The sequence below is a fragment of the Brachionichthys hirsutus genome, chromosome 1, assembly GCF_040956055.1.
Source record: "Brachionichthys hirsutus isolate HB-005 chromosome 1, CSIRO-AGI_Bhir_v1, whole genome shotgun sequence".
Taxonomy (NCBI): Eukaryota; Metazoa; Chordata; class Actinopteri; order Lophiiformes; family Brachionichthyidae; genus Brachionichthys; species Brachionichthys hirsutus.
Genome location: NC_090897.1, coordinates 5,176,582 through 5,197,064, shown reverse-complemented (window position 1 = coordinate 5,197,064; position 20,483 = coordinate 5,176,582). Strand labels below are relative to the sequence as shown.

At 41.4% G+C, this 20,483-nt stretch overlaps 1 protein-coding gene across 1 annotated transcript; it reads left to right on the top strand.

Annotated features, from left to right (window-relative positions):
• The first annotated feature begins 2,377 nt into the window (after positions 1–2,377).
• On the top strand, positions 2,378–20,165 carry ppfibp2a (PPFIA binding protein 2a). The gene is given in 24 exon segments (XM_068741010.1): positions 2,378–2,448; positions 3,537–3,601; positions 3,604–3,776; positions 6,541–6,621; positions 7,436–7,549; positions 9,022–9,153; positions 11,253–11,540; positions 11,788–11,880; positions 13,560–13,671; positions 14,592–14,653; positions 15,230–15,308; positions 15,458–15,608; positions 15,728–15,772; positions 15,861–15,921; positions 16,063–16,183; positions 16,922–17,063; positions 17,293–17,421; positions 17,580–17,730; positions 17,829–17,940; positions 18,115–18,203; positions 18,321–18,443; positions 18,679–18,804; positions 19,001–19,189; positions 19,280–20,165. Coding segments are annotated over 24 exon segments (2,934 nt in total). The 3' UTR covers positions 19,505–20,165.
• Positions 20,166–20,483: the final 318 nt, after the last annotated feature.

The window sequence follows — 20,483 nt, the reverse complement described above, 5'->3', positions numbered from 1 at the left end:
ACATAGCAGACGATAACCTTAAGATACAACAGTTTCTTTTTAAAAATGAGCATAATTAAAACAGCAAAAGGAAATCGCCGCACAACAAGGCTGCAGATCAAAATATATGACCAATATGTTTTATTCAGGGTCTGGGTACAGGGTGCAGTGCAGCCTCTCTGGAGTAGCGTTGCTGCTGCAGCAATTCCATTTGTCATCCCTTTCTTTTTATTCTTTCATGTGAAAGAGACTAAAATCCTCTGTAGGAGGGGATTGGGCGCCTTCAGCTGAATTTATAAATCTATACCTTTATTTCAGCCAGGGCAGAGAGCTAAGTCTTTGTGGAGCAGATTCTCATCCAAGCTGCATAACGACCCTTTGTTTGATGTCCTTATGACAAATAACATCAATATGTGTGAGCTGCAACTGCTCCATGTATCCAGTAATGCTGTCACTGCTGTTGGAGAGAGTGGATGAACAACCACATTGATCACCAAAAAAAATTGTTGATATTTCAATTACCAATCCTTTTTTTTTTTAAAACAACTTTCAAATGGAAAATTATTTTTGCACATTAGAATTCTGAAGATTGCTGATCATCTCCTGATGAATTCTCGTGTCAATACTGAGGCTGTTGAACATCGATGGCTCATCCCTCTGGTCTCGTAGTCATTAAACCCATTTGTGGTTGACTGTCCAAGAAAAGCGGCGACAGTACGTATTTGTGCTTTTGCCTGATCGCTGACTCAACTCACATCCATTGAAATCTTAAATCCTCCTCGCCGTAGTGATTGTGACACAACCCCAAGTCATTCTGATTATTATGAAACAATGGGAAGGTGTTTCTCTACCAAATCAGAGAAGTGATAGGAAATATGATTTTTCATTCTCCCCTTGGGGCCATTGGATTCATCGAGTCTTCAATTACGAAAAAAGCATTACTGTTTTAATAGAGGAAGGTTGGAGACACTGAGATAATGGCTTTTTCTCAACCTCATCTTATCGTGTATTGCAGTGATGTTAGTGCTGAGCGAGTTGAGCTGATATAAATCAGTTTTGCTTTGTACAATAATGGCTCATATCAGCCCGTACAGGATCTGCTTATAGTGTTAAGATGATCAACTCTCGACTGCACCAACAGAACGCATTCGAGACTGGAGGTATGCTCTATTTTTTTTACTATCCTGTCAGCTTTTAAAACAGCAGATTTGATTGTTTAGTACGGTAAGTTTTACAGTTAAACATTCATATTGCAGAAAAATCCTCCTGGCCCTTCTAAGTGACAACACATTGTAACCATGATTTAAATTTTTTTTTTTTTTTTTTTTTACCAGAGTCAACTGTACTAAATAAAAACATTCTGTCCTCTTTCTGTCGTTTCTCTGGATGTTGATAGTGGATCCATCCAAGTGTCCTGGGACTGTTCAGCCTCATGAACCTTAAGGCCGGACTGTCATTTATGCAGAGTTTACTTACACATAACACACTGTTTCCAGGTGCTATGTATGCATAAAGTTGCATATTATTAATAAAGATCTGATAATGTGATAAAAGTTGTGTCCAACATCCTTAGGCTGGTTTAAATACATGCTGATGAAGCACATTTTCTTCATATTAATTGAGTCCAAACATAATAGCTTCTTTCAGCAGCCTCGTTATGGTTTCTTTTGTAGAAGCGGGCTTCTCTGATCTCTGTTTCTAGACTAGTGATGCACCCTGTTGGCCACGCTGTATATCGCATAGATCATGAAAGAAGATGAGCTATGAAAGGGAATAAAGGGGGGGCAAACAACATGTTTAATTCAATGACGTGACAGTACAGTAGACCAGGTACTAGTGATAGAGACATTTAGGAACAGTTATACACGTTACGCATAACAAATGTGAAGATATAAAATATGCAAGGACATATTTATCTGTGTCAAACCGCTCTTTCCATATTCATTATGCATTTCTTCTCATGAATAGTGATTTCTATTATCACCTTCCAGTGTGAGATGGAAGATGGTGAATTAATATAGAATGATCACTTCTTCCATTTTGTTTTCGCTCTAACTGGCAGAAACTAATAAACAAATCTAGTTGGCGTGCTGTTAAATCAAAGAGTGACATAAAAAGAGAAATAAATAAATTCCATGTATGGACTTTGACTACATCCGGCCGCAAAATGAGAGAGGAGGGCGCAAAACCAAAAGCCACATTACTTGAAAGCCAGATATCAGGACAGCTGTTCCAGCTTTGCTGTTAAAGAATAGAAGTGTGTGAAGAAAAGGGAGTAGTCTGCAATTCTCGCTCACTCTATTTAAGGTCTCTCACCCGCTTTAATTCCACCAGCTGACACTCTTCATGCCAGAAAATGAGGATTAACTAGAGGTGCTTTATAAGACAGCTCAGTGCCATGGCATCGGATGCCAGCCGCATGGAGGCTGCCTTGGAGCAAATGGATAACATTATTGCAGGTAAGGGTTTGTTTTCATTATCAGACATTCAACCGGCCTCCATTAAACCAACATTAGCTGTACAGTTTTTTATGTGCACAGTTATATGCTAGTTAAAGGGAACAAATCTATCCTCTAGCTTTTTTAAATTGTGATGATAATAACTGGAGCGAGGACGGAAATTAGGAATGTGTTTGTTAATGATGGCAGGGCTTTCAAATATCGATTTAATTCAGTGAAGTTTGGCCTAAAGAGACAATTTGATTAGATTATCTTTTCCTTTTTTCTTCCCCTAATAAATCTCTCACTACATTCTAGTTTTTTGCACTCATATTGCATATTATTACCCTTGAACTGCAGAAGTGATACATCTTACCCAGCATTGTTTGCCTCACACCTCAGCAACTTCTATCAACAACCCATCAGAAAGATGAAGGACAGCATTGTTAAAATCAATTTATCACATAATGAGGCTGAAAGGTCATAGAAATTGCGTTGTGACTGCATTTCCTTACATATGATCTAAATTAAGGCATTTAGAAATGTACTTTATGGTATTTGAAGTTACAGCAGCGTGCAAGTTAAACCTATGTTGATTTCAGAACCGTCAGCGCAGAATACTCAGCAATTTGATGCTATTTATATCATCAGTAAGATGCATGGGAACACAATTGTTCCTTTTAAGAGTCTGATGAAGATTATTTTTATCCTACCAGTCACCTCTTCATCAGTCATCAGATGGTCATCACGACTCTCTCCGGATCAATCCCCCACCCCATTTTTTGTTGACATACGTTGTACATATTATGTGTCTTTTTAATTTATTGTTATTTTGCATCTGTGGAGTAATTTATTTTTATTTTATTGGTATTGTTACATGTCGATGATTTATGTACTGACTTTCAACGGAAACAAGACTGCAAGGGCTTTTTTGAAATGCCCCTCTTAGACAGGATGTTTGACTGTACTTGTACTATAATACAAGCTACTGTTTGACTGTACTTGTACCCTAACATTCTATCTAATAAATATATTCATCATCATCATTTTTGATTCCGCTCTGGTATTTCTGTTGATTTCCTGTCATTTTTTTTCTCTGCAGGCAAAAAAGGAGAACAGCTGTCTGGTGCTTTTTTTTTTTTTTTTACAGTTTGGAAGTCCCTATTATCAGTCTCTACAGTGCACCTCAAATAACACCATCCCCCTAATGTGGACCCTGCCCTTAGGACGATGCATTTGACCGAGGCCCTCCGAGCAGTTCGGGGGGGCCAACGAAATGACGAAGAACAGCAATACCTCAGGAAACAAGTGTCCAGTGATAAGGCACACTTTGTGTCTAAATGTCCGGTTAGAGATGAGGTGAGTAAAGTAAAGAATGCCATCGACACTTCGTATGAGCGTTACATAACTCTCTGTTTGCAGCCATTCTGCAGTCAGACTTAAAGCGCTCAACTAACCAATAGATTAGAAGGGATTGTTAGAAGAGACGTCGGCTGAAGCATTATACAACTTTCCACTGCTTCCTACTCCTTTAGAGCCCATGGTTTTATTAGTGGCATGATACGGTGGTCTTTGATCCTGGTCATCAACATGTGGAGCATTTTATTTTCTGCAGTTAGCTGGAAGCCGGGTCTTATGCAAGCTGCACCCGTAATGAGATCCAGAGCTTCTTTTTTAGGTGCAAGTGGTTGCTCCCCCCCCTTTTCGCTGTCCAAGTCTGCTTTACCCCCCTGCTCTTTCTCCTCCTGTCCTCCCCTCTCCGCAACAGTTGTTTGTTTGTCTGGTCAAGGTTAGTCCTCCTCTCCTCGGCTTATATTAGCTATTGGCGATTTGACATTCACAATCTCCTCCAAATTCTACCACTGCTTTCTCCTCCTCCTCCTCCCTTCCTGCGTCATCTTTACTGATTTCTTGGCCCGCTCCACATCTGACAAGCATGTGCAGCAAAAAAAAAGGAAAAGAAAAAGAAAAGAAAAAGTTTCCTCTCCCTTGTGCCCCTTTTGGAAGCCCCGCAAAACTATTTCAACTGAGAGGCACTTTAGACGGAGTGAAGGAACAGGGTAGAGACACATGGGGGAGAAGTACAGGATACAGCAAAGGAGGACAGAAAAAAGATGAGTGATCAGGAGGTGCAGCAGAATGTCAAAGATGCGGTAGATAATGAAGCAGTTTGAGTTTGTTTGAGAGAAAAAGCAGGAGATAGAAAGAAAGAGTTAACAAAGGGTAGAGAGAAAAGTGAAGAAGAAAGAAAGGGAGTGCAGCCAGCTGGTATAGTTTGAGTTATTTGGCTCTGCTCTGAAAAGTCTCCGGCTGCCCAGACCCAAACCACAAGGACCAAGGTCCTTTCTGCTCTCTCTTTGCAACTGTAATGTGGAATATCTGCAAAAGTAGTTGGATCCATTGAGACTGAGAACAAAACACAGTCAGGAGTCCTTACTTTGTCCTGTGTGGATTCCGGTAGCTCACTTGATGCTCTGTAACAGTGGCTAAATCCTGTTATCCACCATTAAGAATCAGAAAGTACGATGGGCCTGCAGAATGGAGTATGATATTGATTTCTACAAACATTTTTCATGGCTTAGGAAGGTAAGACCATTGCATGTCTGCTCTACTGCACCAAGAATGCAATGAGGATGCTGTGTGTTTGATTTGCGCTTGCAGTGCTGTTGGTTTTCTGACATAATTATGGTTGTCATGATAGGTAATTTAGGAGGCGGGCATGTTCTGGTTGTGTGCTGGGATGTGAGAAGTGTTGTGCAGACAGACTCTGATCTCTGATTTACAAGTTCCATTTAGACCGGAAAATGACATCTTAGGGGTTTTATTAATGTCAAGGTAATATATATATATATATATATATATATATGGTACACAGAAATGCATTGCTATAATATATTATTATATAGGATTGCTGTTGCTGTTGATGACGCATGCACCAAGTGTTGAATGGACAAGCTGAGTAAAACTTTGCACAGTGGATTTTCAGCTCTAAACTGGTAGCTGCATCACCTGCAAAGTACTGCATTTTTTGTTTCTTACTGTAATTTAGAATTACAATATGCAATATTTCTAGAAATAAATATACATGTCACTACAGGAATGTTGCAAATGTAAGGTCACAGCAAATCACTCTATATTTAGGTCATGTTAACTGTGTTTGAATTTTGAGTATACTGTATTTGTACAGTTGTAAATAACTGCATTTTTGGAATCATCCTATAATCATGTTTCTTTCTCCCAGATTGCATTGTAGTTATGTCATTGTATGTATAAACCATTGTATACACAATTGGTTTACATTTTACAGCAAAGAAGCCAAGTCCATAAGACTGCATCTCTTGTTTCTCTGAGAAAACTCTTCCTTAAATGCAATCACCCCCTCCAATCCCTGATCACTGCCTCCAACAAAAGTTTCAAGCGAATCTGTCTTAAGCCGGTTTGATGTAATTAGCTGACCGCAGGTTTCTCAAAATGAAAGTGAAAAAAAGAAAAAAGAAAAACAGGTCCATTCTTTTATCCAGCTGTAAATTCACTGGTTTCCTCTCTACCACAAAGTTTCATGGGATAATCCTTCCAGTAGTTTATGTGTGGAAAAAGCTCTTACCATGATGGAGAAAGTGCAAAAAATAAATTCCTGGATCTGTGCCTTTATCCGGATCCACCCCAAAACCCAATGGGTTCATCACTGCCGCAACCCTTCCACGGGCTTCATGAAAATCTCTCAAGTGGTTTCCGTGTCGTTGTGCCAACAGTCAGAAAAACAAACGGAAATGAGCACGGACCTATGGACATTTCATTGATTGTGGTTAACAGCATCAAGTTCTGAGAAAATATATCTAATTTCATTTCTTCACACACTGAACATTTTTGTTTCACTAATCAGCTGCTATAAAATCGTGTACATAGTAATTAACGGTGTAATTACTTGTATTACTCTTAAACACTTCTGCACAAGCACCCCACTGCTACAGTTGCCCACGATTCATATGTGTGTGTGTATGTGCACCTATGCATATATATCAGAGGCTGCAGTGTCACTTGATAAAACAAAATCCTACCTATACTGGGCAAATGTTCTGCTTTAGCAATCACAGAAATCAATAGCTGACCTTTTATTCTGAAGGTAAACCAGCATTCGTCTGGCATCAGTGATCTGGACCGGTTATCACGTCTGGAGGGGGACAAAGAGTCACTAATTCAGCAGGTGAGATTGATCACTTGTTTCTGCTTTTGGCACAATATATATATATATATATATGAGCCTATGAATAAAAGATGACACGCAACACCACATTGAATATAGCAGCATCTGACGAGAGGACAGAAAAGAGAATGGGCATAGGTAGATCTGACCATTATGTTGCAAATGTTGTGAAATTGATGTATTTATTTCCCGATTCATATAGTCGGTGAAGAAACGGTCATAAAGCAGGGTTCGGTGCTTTTCTAACACTAGAAAGTCTTGCTCTGTTTGATGTGATTGTCTGCAGTTATCAAGACTGCTGACCGACGTATCACAGACATGTTGAGGCAAGCAGCACCACGCACCGTGGTGCGTAGGCGTGTCTGAGAGCAGGTGCCCTGTTTGTTACCTCGGGTCTCACGTGAGGCATTCCTTTACAAAGTCTGCTTCAGTTGGCCGGTCAGGCCCGGCTTTTAGCATGTGATTAGCTATTATACAGCCGCTAAAGGCCTCGAAAGGTTTTTTTTCTCTGCAGATTTCTGGAGCCACTGAAGTGTTACAAGTAACTTCAGGGAACAAAAGGATCATTCATTCCTTCTCTGTGTGTGCTTTGTTTGAACTGGCACCGATAGTGGAAAGTTCAGCAAAAAACAATCACAGCAATTAAAAAGCAACAGGTGATATGAATGTGCTTTAGTGAAAGGAGGATTTTTGGCAGGCTTTGTTGTGCAATTAAGTGATAACGTTGTGACATGAGTGTGAAACGGTTTCATTTTTGTGTTGCTGCATCGAAACCAATTCTCATCTCTTGCTGTTCGCACGCATATACACACAGGTGAGTGTGTTGACAGACCGGGTGGAGGCTCAGGGCGCCAAGATCAGCGATTTACAGAGTTCTCTGGTGGAGTATCGGCACAAACTCAACTCCACCGAGGAGATGCTGCAGCAGGTACGTGGCCCTCACATAAAAAAACAGGTCAGAAAGTAAAGAAACTGATTCACCAAGATATATCCAGGACTTTAATGCAATATTGTCTGCCCTTTAAATTATACTTGGGATGACTTTTTCTTCCGCTGTATCTGTCTGCAGGAAGCCTTGACAACCAAAATATTTAGGGAGTAACACTCATTCCAGGACAGTGTGTCAGAGCGTATTTCAGGTTCATGCAGGGCGAGACTAGTCTGTTTGGATAGGTGATTATTGGCTCATTAGCCTCTCCAGAGAGAGAGAGAGAGAGAGAGAGAGAGAGAGAGAGAGAGAGAGAGAGAGAGAGAGAGAGAGAGAGAGAGAGAGAGAGAGAGAGAGAGAGAGAGAGAGAGAGAGAGAGAGAGAGAGAGAGAGAGAGAGAGAGAGAGAGAGAGAGAGAGAGAGAGAGAGAGCGAGAGAGAGAGAGAGAGAGAACAGAGGGACAAATGAGTCAAAGCTGAATAAGGTAGAGAGAAGGGAGGGGAAAGAATAGGGGTGGTGCAACTTTAAGAGTTGGAAGTCTGTGTGTGTCGGCAACTCTCAGCCGTTTGCTTTTGACTTCAACCTGACAACAGAGATTCTGAAAATCATCCCAAAGAACATTTGTTTGCTTGGATGTATGAAGCCTTAAGATGTTTGAACCATCCATGCATCCATGAGGGAAATATACTTACTCCTCCTTTGCTGCAGGGCAGGCATTCACTGAAGAAAGATGAACCAGGTATTACACACAACAGCTCGTTCCTTTAATGCTGCTCTTCTGATATTCCCATTGATAAAATGGACTTTGCTCCCTCTAATCTGAACCAAATTCCAAGTGTCCGCTTACCTGTGTGCCGTGTGTCAGCGGGAAGCCAGGGCTTTCTCTGAGACACGGTCATTATGAGGCTTTGGCCATGAGCCGTAAATCTCCTGCTGGTGACAAAGATGACATTCCTAACTGGATGGGTCCACATTTACCACTTTTCTGACAAATGTTTCAAGAGTTCGAGTGCGTTAGCACCCGTGTCACGTCATACAAATGTACAATAATTCTGCATGCACAGGCTGGTTTAACCCTTGGTGCCGGCAGCCATTCATGAAAGTATGGAGGACCTGCTTTCCAGTCTCCTCCAGCATCAGGTCGCAGCCAAAGGAAAATACACCTGTCAAAAGTTATTTCAATGTTCTTTCAATGAATGATTTACATATGTCTGCTCTCCCTCTCCCTGCCTCTCTGCCGTGCACATTGAGTGAGCTTTGAAATAAGCATTATAAATAGTGGTCATGGGTTGTGTAGGTATATTTAGCTACAGACAGCGGCTAAAGCCAGAAGAGGGTGGTCATTACAGGAGTGGCAGCTTGCTGTACTTCACACTTGATGTTACCTTTGTCCAGTAAGTGCCATAAAGGAATGATGCATTCAGGTGAGTCCGGTATTAAGGTCCACGTCGCTGCTTGTTATTGTTCTTCAGGAACTGCTGCACAGGACGTCGCTGGAGAGCCAGAAGCGGAGTCTCGTGGGGGAGGTGTCCCACATGAAAACAAAGCTTGCGGACATGGAGGGAAAGCAGGGCCACTGTGCTGAAAGGCAGCACAAAGCAGAGGCAAGGCTTGACACACAACAGCACACAGAATTTGTTTTATTCCCAGTACCAGTTCAAAATGCTGTTTTAATTTTGAGTTGCGTATGAATTACTTGTTTTTTATTCAATGGCATCACAGCTTCATAAGTTTAGGTTATATAATATTGAGCTACATACTATTGATTAACATGTCTAAATGTTAATGCCTCATATACAATCAAATTACATGATTTTTTCAATGAGTACAGATTTGTATTTTATTTTATTTTAAAAATATTTGCTTTTAATCCTTGGATATTTGAGACTATCGTTGAGAGAACCCACAGTGACACATAAAAAAAAACACATCCCATGTTCATTTTAATATAACCTTGAAGTCAGCTGCTGATTTTATGGGAGACCATAAACACTTTCTGGGCAGAAGGTTGGGAAATTCACCCGAGCCATGGCGCTGCTGTCAAAATGGGAAATGGGGAAAAAAAAGTCATTAAAGGGTTTAAACTTTTTTTGAGCTTATACTGAATCACGTATTTTCCTTAGACCGATGTGTTAGATTACCAGCAGGCATCCTGGTTAGCACCAGACAGGATATTCTAATGTATGTTGTTACCATCAAAACACTGGTGGTCAAAGAGCCTTTGTGTCCTCATTTTTAGAGAGTTCGGGCATAGCAGAGCCTGCGTGAGTGAGTGTAGGCTTCAACCCAGGGATTATTTTTTTTTGATGGTAAAGGCTGACTTGGCCATTTTGGGGAAAAAAAGAAAATGACCCTCTTCCAAACTGAAGGCTTGTTCCCCAAAAAATGAAATGAAAGATACAGTTAAATAGTCCAACATATTTATACGGGTTTTGATTATTTGACAAGAAGAAACTATATTCTGGAGGTGTGTGTTGGTGCGCAGTGGTGTTTTTGTACTTCTTAATCCCGCGCGCATTATATCCACGAGCCAAACTTTCTCCACAACAGCTGCTGAGATTTAAGGAGAATAGAAAAAACATAATCTGAACCCTTGACTGGCCTCCTCCATGCTGCAGCCACTACAAAACACATCCACACGCACACACACACACACACGCATTCTCTCTCCCTCTCTGCTCTGAAGTCAGTAAACTCAAAGTTAAATTTAGAGAGGGAGGCCACTCAATATCAGTTTCTATAACCGCTGTACCAGACCCCGAGTGATATTTCCGCTGTCCACATTGTGATCATAACTCAGCTGCTGTTTACACTCTTTCTGAAAGAAAACACGGCTATGAGTCACGTCTAGTCACCTCAATCATTATACTATATTTTATATCGATGGGTTGGGTTCAGCCATCCTGATTGACAGAGAGAGAAAAAATATAACATCAAATGATTAACTAAAGGAGAAGTTGACAATTTAGGATTGAATGAAGTTGGACGAGAGGGATAGAAACAATGAGCACAAATAAATCCACTGCACTTTCTCCTCAGAACACTGTGTATTTGCCACTTTTTGTTTATCCATGTTATATGTTTCGTGTTTCACTGTGGTGTGCACGCCCTCTATGGCGCAAAGCAGGGAAATTAAACTCCATAAAATATAATAGGCTAGTCTGCCGAGAGGGCAGGTGACAGTCACAATCACAATAAAATTTAAATTGCATAAAACTCTAGCAGTGACTAACGTCATGTATGTTGGCACTCTTGAGCACAAATGCAGACCAAAAAACAAAAGAAAAGAAGAAAAAACAGAGAGAAAAAAAGAAAAGGATTGAATGAAGTGGAGAATGACTGAGTGAAGCCCTAATATGGAGGAAAGCCACATACATACAGGATTTATGCAAGCAGATTGTGGTCCGGCTATTTCCTTTCATTACAGTTAGAAGCAAGGCAAAAGAAATGTCCAGGGTTATGAACAATTCCGAAACAATATGTGTTCACCAGATGAGACTATGTAAGCTCAATCTGTCTGTGTTGCTCTTATTTATTCTTTTATGCTCCATCCCAAAGATACAAGGTCAAAGAGTTTGAAAGATCAATTCTATTAAAAATGCATTCACGTACAACCACAGACATTCTGTACATACTTATCCTACAGTGTTTCCTCTTCTCCCTGTAAACCTTTCAACTCTTTCCTCCCTGCTTCATTTGTCAGACTGTGGTGAATTTCATTAGTGAGCTGCAGGAGCAGATGTGTAGGTTTCAGAAGGAGATCAATAGCAAGATCCAGGAGAAAAAGGCCATGGAGAGCCCAGCCGACAGCAGCTCGCCAGTACCATGTCCCACGGAGTCTGCTGAAGGCCAGGCCTCAAACCCCTGGCCGTCCTGTGGCAGAACCTCTGGGTCGATGAACAAACTGGAAGAGGCTCCGTGTGGGAACACACGCAGCCTGGAAGAGGGTAGCTCAGATGCAGAGCAGCTGTACCACTGTGGAGGAGAACGTGTAGGCACAGTCTGCCAGCATGTCTTCTAACATTGTGACTGCATGGGTCGTCTCACTTTAGAGTAAAACACCAATTATCCTCATCTGCACTCGATGTCTCTGACGCATAAACAGAAATTCATCCCAGTGTGACACAACTAATACATTTCATGTTATTTCATCCTTTGTAAAAGAGCAAGATGCACATTTTCAAGCTATTCACGCACATTTTTAAATAATCTCTTTGCTCTGATGTGCTCTGTTTTAGAGCTTACTAAAGGAGCTCAGGATTCTCAAGGACAAAGTGGAGCACTTGGAGGATCAGAAGTTACAGTATGAGAAGAAACTCAAAGCAGCAAAGGTAAAAGAACTCGAGTCATTGGTCTCCAGTCTGTGCAAAAGAAAGTCAGTGCTCACGTTCCAATACTAACGGTTCATTCAACTTTCGTTAATGCCGTCCAATCTGATGTTCCAGCCAGTTCAGTGAGTCATTGTGTTTGCACGACCTTACTTATTAATGGGCTTCTATGTTTACATAAGAGTTCAAAAGAGATTTTACCTTCGATTTGCAAAAACTGAAGGTAAAGCAGAAGCAGTTTTAACAATGGCTTTGTATGCTTTGGCAGCTCCTTCAAAATAGAATTAAACGTGTTAAACTTATTATTATTTCAACATATGTCTTGCTGTCTCTGACTTTCTTGCCCTCTTATCCTTCTGATGCAATAATGTTTGTGTCGGTCTTTGTCATTTCTATCGTTTGATTTCAAAAGAAAAACGCCGCCGCTTCACTTTTAATTCCTCATGGTTCCATCTAGTTGAGATTCCGAGGCCCACCTACCCTCACACGGTGATAAGCAATTAGAAATGTTTAAGGTTTTGCTAGTATCTTCATTATTTTGGCTACAAGGAGGGCCTCGTGCTGTGCTGTGGTGTATGTAAATGCTAAAAAACGATGTTATAAATCCATCTCTATCCTCTTGATGATGACCCAGAATAGCAAAAAAATTATCAAAACTACATTTATAGAATTATGTTATTTCTTGTTGTTCTCAGTTGTTCTTAAACTTTTTTTTAGATAAACACAGAAACAATGCATTGAAGATCGGGTTAATGCCATGTGTTTTTTTCATCTTACTCTCCTGGTGGAGTATCCATGTTTCCAAATTTCACATTGTCTTTAGAGTTTAAAAGCTATGCGACATCTTGAGCGCAAGATGATCTGTTTATATCCTCAAAATCTACAGACCCAGTGGAATCTAACACGCCTCTGTTTGGTCAATACACCATTTGTGATGGCAAAAGATTTGCAGCCCCTGCCTATACCTTTTGCGTATTATCACCCAAAAATCTGTACATATCCATCAATTCACAGGTGCCTCATTTGCTTGTGATGCCTAAAGTCACGTGTCTGATTTGGGCCCTCTTATTGGCTCTAGAGGCTACCATCACAACCAATCAGAATGTGTGTGTTTTGCACGCAGTGCCAGAAGACATGCCAGATGCCCCTGTGTGAACTAGCATGATATATGTATGAAATGTTTACAGAAATAGACTTTTAGGATGTGGGGCGATGCTGACGCAGGTAGTTGAGCGGGTCGTTCTATGATCGAGAGGTTGTCAGTTCAATTCCCGGCTCCGACACATGTGTCCACCGTTGTTTTGTCCTTGGGAAAGACAGCTTCTAAAGCTAGAAACTTCATAACACGTTTAGGACATCCTACCTAAAATAATGTGTGCCACTTCCATTTGATATTATATTAAGTAAGTAATTGTAAATTCAAGGTGTGTATATGTACCGGTATTTCTTTTCTTTTCTTTTTTTTCCTTAAAGTTTATGGTCTAATATCCCCACATAATAATGTAGATGCATTTATTGAGTGACACATAGAGTTAGCTGAGGTTGTGAAGAACATGAGTCTGTGTAGTACTGGATAATGCTGTAATTTATCAGGCCATAACAGAAGTTTAGGCAAAGATAGAAACTTCCTGAAGTTGTTCTCAAAATGTGTGCCATGCCTTCTCTTTGTGTGCCACCCACAGGCAGAGATCAGCAGCCTTCAGCAGCTTCTACTGAGTAAAAACGCTGAGATCGAGAGCTTGCACACTCAGCTTCTGGCCAGACCCCCTCTATCCCCAGACAGCTCAGAGAGAGGTGAGTAAAGCACCCGGCCACAACTCCTCCACCCATACCTGCTAACCACGGTCTCACACTCTTGACAGAGCAGCCTGATAGGTGGCACAGTTAACAACTCCATTTTTCATTCATTAGTTTGCAGTAGCAGCTGTGGAATAAGTCTGTCTTGGCCTTTAATACATTGTCTCATCGTGGGTTTTTGTCTCTCTCTCTCAGAGGAGATGTACAGGAAGAGGCTAAACACGAAATGTAAGCCTGAACAGTACTTAATGAAAATATATTTCAAACCCATGCCTACTTTCAAACTTTCATTTTATTTCATTCCTTCCAAGATTCTCTTTATTTTATTATCTTATGTTTGGCTTTGTTGTCATCTCATCTTTATGGATTTCTTAGATCACATTGTTCTGAATTTTGTCTGCTGCGGATAGCCTCCTCTCTGGGGCAAAAAGTTGTTACACAGAAAGTGTCTATGCCCCCTAAATCCAAAATATGTAAAAAAAAAAAATATTACATGTCTTAAACAATCATTGGCAGATAATAATAATAATAAAAAAGTCTTGGGTGAATCTAAAGATCTGAGGATCAGATTGCTGGTGAGCGATGAATTTGCAACACAATATGTCTGTGTAGGTTCTCAGCCACCCGGGTCACGGAGAGCAAAAATCAACTGGACTTGTTGAAGTGTGATTGAAGATATTTCACCTCATCCGAAAGGCTTCTTCAGTTCTAAATGACTGTTCGAGGGTCCAGATACTCAGATGAAGGGCAGCAAACCCTTCTTCTTTGTTTTCTGCTCCAACAGGAGTACCGTATAAGTATCTGGACTCTCGATGGCATGTATTTCTGTCTTTCCTGTCTTTTTTATTCCCACTGTGTCTTAATGCTAAAGATGACATGAGCAGCTATAGATTAATATTCAGTGTTTCTCCTTGTAGATCAGGAGCTGCAGAAGCTTCGGAGTGAAATTAAAGCATTGGTAGCTGCCAATGATGAAAAGGTAACTGAACGGCGATCTGGAAACCTCTTCCTTCTCTTTCTGCTCAGCACATCTGTATGTGTTTATGCGGCACGGAGCGGCGTGAGTGCAAATTGTCTTACTGACCTGTGAGCATGCTGTCATCACTGCTGTTTCAATATTTAGACAGTTACTGCTTTTAGATGTTGTACTTTCTCGAGGGTGCGGGCCCACCAAGCATTAATAGCCCAGATGGGGTTTTGTATTCCTCCCTATACGTTTACACACACACCATTGCAAGCCATTTCAGGCGAAACCTTGCCTTGCCAAGCCTAATTTTGGAGCAAATTAAGAGGACCATTGCAAAAACATGCATGCACACCACTTCAAAACACACACACTCCATGCAGCTGGTTACCACATCCAAGATTTCCAGCCAGACCCCTGCTGAGCCCCTCCCTAACCACAACTTTGATGTGTAAGGCCATATGGTGAAAGAGAAACGTCCGTGTGGCTTCAGTTGAAGGAAGCGTAGTCTGCGTGTGTGCTTCCGAACCTTAGACAAACACCGTAATTGGGTTTGCTGGCCTTCAGCCTCTCCATCTGTGTTGTGCTCAGGACCGACGAATTGAAGAACTCACCCTCCTCTTGAATCAGTGCAGACATTTCAGAGAGCTCACTCATGCCACGCAGCAAGGTAATCAGCTCCTCCTCTTCGTCACTCTCTCAACGTGTTTGTTTAATGTGACCAACAGTCTTTTAGCATCATGAAGGCCTCAACAAAAACCAGGAGAAGCATGCCACTGCTCAGTTAGAGAAAAATTATGTTTCTCTCTGTTGCTGCAGCGCCACCTGCTGTTCATTCACTGTCAAATGGCAGGACTCCCTCAAGCAGCAGTGAGGAAGAAGAGCACGGGCCGATGAAGAATATTGACTCAGCCAGCGCAAAATCTGAGGATGTAAAGTCTGAAGTGAGTGCAAGCAATTTCAGCCTCCAATTCTGTGTGTATTTTGTTTGTGTGATCATAATTAATACTTCATTACTATAGTAATCTCTACAAATTAATTATCATTATTTTCACAGCTATCAAATGTTTCCTCAACCAGTTCTTCGACTCAGCGTACGTCTCTGTCATCAGTCCAGAAGGACAGCGATTCGGGGTACTGACGCTGCTTTTCATCACTCGATGAATCCACTATCTTTTTCTTGTTACATGTTACTAAAATGGCAGCATGTTTGTCTTCTCAGAACAGAACCACAGATTTTATCCAGCAGCACGAGTGACCTTATACCTTCATCTTTACTGAAGGTATTTTTTCATTACCCCCCACATGACAAACAAATGACAATTTGATGAATATTAAAATGTTCTGTGCGCATGTTTAAATTCCTTGAAACAATTGTTTTGTCATCTTCCTTTTGTGTGTGTGTGTGTGTGTGGTCTATCCAGAGAGCTCAGATGCTGCCTGTTAGCTCCTCTCCATCAGAGCAGAATGGGACTGGAGACAGCAGCAGCGAAATACAAAGTCAGAAGTCTCCAGATGGGAGTGAAGATGGAGACTCCAGCCAAAGTACATTCAGGCATATTACCTCAGGATTTTATTTATGGCATGATGGAGAGGGCGCAGTAATAATCCCCGTTATAGGATGAGGCCTCCCTTTCCTGTGGGATAGTTAACCCCACAAATAAAGGCACCGTTTGTAATTTGGAGTAAACCACTCTCCTTTGCACCCTCGATTACAGCTGTAATTGCAGTTTTATAAAAGCGCAGATGGATCATGGGATAAATCCTCTCGCCAAACACACCCTCTTCTCTGTTTGACCACATTGATCTCCGCCCTTTCGCCGCTTTGCCGAGCGCTTTAAGCTTGAGCCCCACCCTGATTCCTCTCTGTTGGGTTGTGCTGAACACATGGTGACTAACTGCAACCTACATCAGAGACTTCACACCTTGTATAGTTTGCTTAGCTCAATGCTTCATGACTTCTGGGTGAAACAGTGCAACAGACCACATTGGTTCTTAAACTTCTGTTACGTTTGTCGATTCCTTTTTACTCAGGAATCACGTTTAATTATCAAGACGCTGCCAGTGACTTTACTATTTATTCTAATCTCTTCAAAATACTATTTCCAAAATCTTGTTATCTGACACGATTACAGTGAGGCTGCTTTTGCCCAAAATATTGCAACTTAACTGCTGTTTTAATGAACAACTGCATCTATAAAGTTGAAAGAGTCTTTGACAGAATGTTCACTCAGTTTGAATCACATTTACTCTGACTGTGGTTTTTATTGTTATATCTGGAAGGAAAGTTGGATAAAGCTGACGACAGCAGTTCGAACGATAATCCCCCACTTCATTCTGGAGCAAATACTCAGTTGGACCAGCAAGCTGTGGGCTCGCCGGAGTACATGAAGAATAACAGAAGCTTCAAGAGACTCTGGGGGAAGTGAGTGTCTGAATATACAGCCATGCAAAGGCAAAAACACTCATTTGTAATATGCAATCTAAAAAAAAAAATCATAATAGCATGCTGTCATATCCAGAATAATAAAGTGACAATTAAAATTCAGTGTTAAAAATGCTATCGAAGATTTAGAGCATTTTCTATAAGGATCACCAACAAAGTTAATTTCCATTGCGTGTGGCAGACTTATCGTTTCACTTTGAAATCACAGGCTCCGAAGAACCCAGTCTGGAGGGCTCCAAGCAGCAGATCAAGATGCCGGTCAGTTTAAAAGAGGGGGGCTACGTGCGACAGCAGGACCCAGACTGACCCGGACCCCTGGATCTCACGCCTCTGCACGGTAAAGCTGGGTCTCTCTCTGCTTCACCCAGCAGTACAGTCCTCTCAGTACAGACCCCCTTCCTCAAGATCGCTGCAAACCAAAATCATCCATGTATTCTGGAGACCCTATTTAATATTTTTAATAATTTAACGCCCCATTTCTTTTCTCAATTTTAGCGATATGAATATTCCATTCAGCCAGTGGACCAGGGAGCAGGTATGCAGCTGGATAGAGGACTACGGATTGGGCCAGTATGTAAACCTCACCAGACAGTGGGTTGAAAATGGACAGACTCTTCTTTCTGCAACACCTCAGGATTATGAGAAGGTCAGAAACTAAACCAGATGGTGAGCTATTTAAATGAAAACACCCCGCCATACTCTGATCTTTCATTTATTTTTGGTGACTCTGCTTTCTGACCTCAGGAGATGGGCATGAAGAACCCACTACACAGGAAGAAGCTGCAGCTTGCTCTGACCGCATTCACAACAAGAGTTGTAGAGAAATCATCCGAGCTGGATTACCTCTGGGTCACCCGTAAGACTCTTTCATGATGAGTTATTTAGAATTTTTCGTGCTCTTCGTTCTCTCTTGAAACAAATGGGATATACATACATTAGAAAAGATGCAGGGATGCATCCAGTAGTCTGAACTGTAACCTAATCAAACTTTTATTTTCCTTGAATTCATGTCTGACCTCCACCTGTTCAGGCTGGTTGGATGACATCGGTTTGCCTCAGTATAAGGACCAGTTCCACGAAGCACGGGTAGATGGACGAATGATACAGTATCTCACAGTGGTAAGGCTGATCCTGTATCAAATTAATACGATTAAGACTTGATTTACATGCATTGCAGATAATGCCATCCATCTACTGTCCATGAAGTTCATTGATGTCTCTTTTTTGTTGACTCAGAATGACCTTTTGAGTCTGAAGGTCACCAGTCAGCTCCATCATCTCAGTATTAAATGTGCCATTCATGTTCTTCATGCCAACAAGTTCAACCCCAACTGTCTTCGCCGAAGGCCGGGGGACGAGGTAACCCGGGCACCCTGCATGTACCAGTTGTTTTGTATTTGACATACATACACCACATAAAGGTATTATTTTGACTGAAAATTAAAGTTTAACTGAGATGCTGCTGGTAAACTGAGTCATCACTTCAGGTGACCACAAGATGGAGACAGAAAGGTCTTTTGTGCAGTTAATCAAAGGCTCCTATGATTGCTTAAGGTATGAGTGAAAGGTATAATTGTTCGTATTTTTTCTTCAGAAACGTCCCTCTCCGTCCGAGGTCGTGCAGTGGTCCAACCATTGTGTGATGGAGTGGTTAAGAGCCGTGGATCTTGCTGAATACGCTCCTAATCTACGGGGCAGCGGTGTTCATGGCGGCCTCGTTGTAAGTCGTGTACGGTCACAGTTTGTCTCCAAGTGTTTATTTATTTATTTAGATCGACGATGCCGCTCTAATGGCTCTTGTTTCAGGCTGATGTGTTACATCATAAGAACATACCAGCATATGCTTTATTCATAATTACTGACTCCATGCTTGCGTTAAAAGCTATGTTACAACGTGACTTTATTATATTCCATAGATCCTGGAGCCTCGTTTCAGCTCAGAGACTTTGGCCCTGCTGCTAAATATTCCCCCACAGAAGACTTTGCTCCGGCGCCACCTCGCCACCGCCTTCTCTGCCCTGGTGGGGACTCAGGCTGCGCAGGAGAAACAAGAGTACGGCAACGCCACGGGCCATGTGCCCCTCACTACCACCGCTAAAGTAAAGGTGAGAGCCCAGTCTAGGAATCAAATGTGGTCGTTGCAGGATAAAATCAAATAACTCTACTAAAAGGTTGAACCTTTTGTGTATTTTCAGCCAAAGAAGCTTGGCTTTACCCAATTCAGTCATCTCAGAAAGAGGAAGCCTGATGAGTCTGCAGACTACATCTGCCCAATAGACAGCGGGACACTGACAATGAACAGAGTTTCTCGGTTGGCCCCTGCACCGCTCAGGGGCCTCAGCCCCGGATTGGACAGGCAGGCTGAGGGGCGGGAACAGGTGGAGAGATCAGTGCAGGCCAATGGCTCCATACAAGAATAAGAATTTTAATAAAAACAGCAGAAAACTCTATCCTCAACCAAGTGACTTTGCAAATCAGTGGAAATTTCAATGCATAAATGTAAAGAAGCATTCAGGCAGTGATTTGCTGGAGAGAAGCTGGTTTTTCTTGTTGATATATTTTCATGCAGGAAGTTACATTGTGGTAAGTTATGACATTATGTGGATTGTAATTTTTGAAAGATGCTGCTCTCTGCATTCCCTATATTACACTTTTTCTTCAAATCAGTGTATATTACTGCTCATTTTGCATTTAAACTTTAGTGACAATACTGATGACAGATTCTGCTCATATATGTGGACTCTAACATAATTGACCCTAGTTTCTTTAAAAGGTTAATTTTCTGTATGAAGGTCAAACCTAAATTTAAATTATTTGGATTATTGACTAAATCCTTCTGCAGCTTCAAATGAGACTTGAAGGTGCAGTACTATTGTCATAAACATCAAGCTTTCTGTCTCTATTGTTGAAATAATTTGAGAGTACATCAAAATATATGAAATCAGATGCCTTTGCTGCCATCTAGTGCCTGTATTCTTACTGTACTATTTCTGAACAGCTGGATCATGGTTATATGGCTTGTGGCTTAATCAAAATAAATTAATGTAACAATGATAGACTTGCATATTAAAAAACTTCACTTCACATCTAATGTCCTGCTTTGTCCATCTATCTATCTATCTAAGAAGTGTTGTGAGATGTCTTTCGCTCCTGCGTTGGGATGGGTAGCTCATTGTGTGAATGCGAGTGCGTGTGTGCGTGTGCGGCTGAGGTGTGCGCCCCTCCCCCGTGAGTGAGAGACAGTGAAGAACGGAGCGGAGATAGATGTATGCGAGAGGTATCGAGGAAAAAGGACTTTATTATTAAGTGCAATTGGAATAAAACAGCTTCAGCTATTCAGCAGGTCTGGTGTGTCCCTTTAGCATTGCTGCACTTTGGCTTTGTTCACCAGCGTGAAGT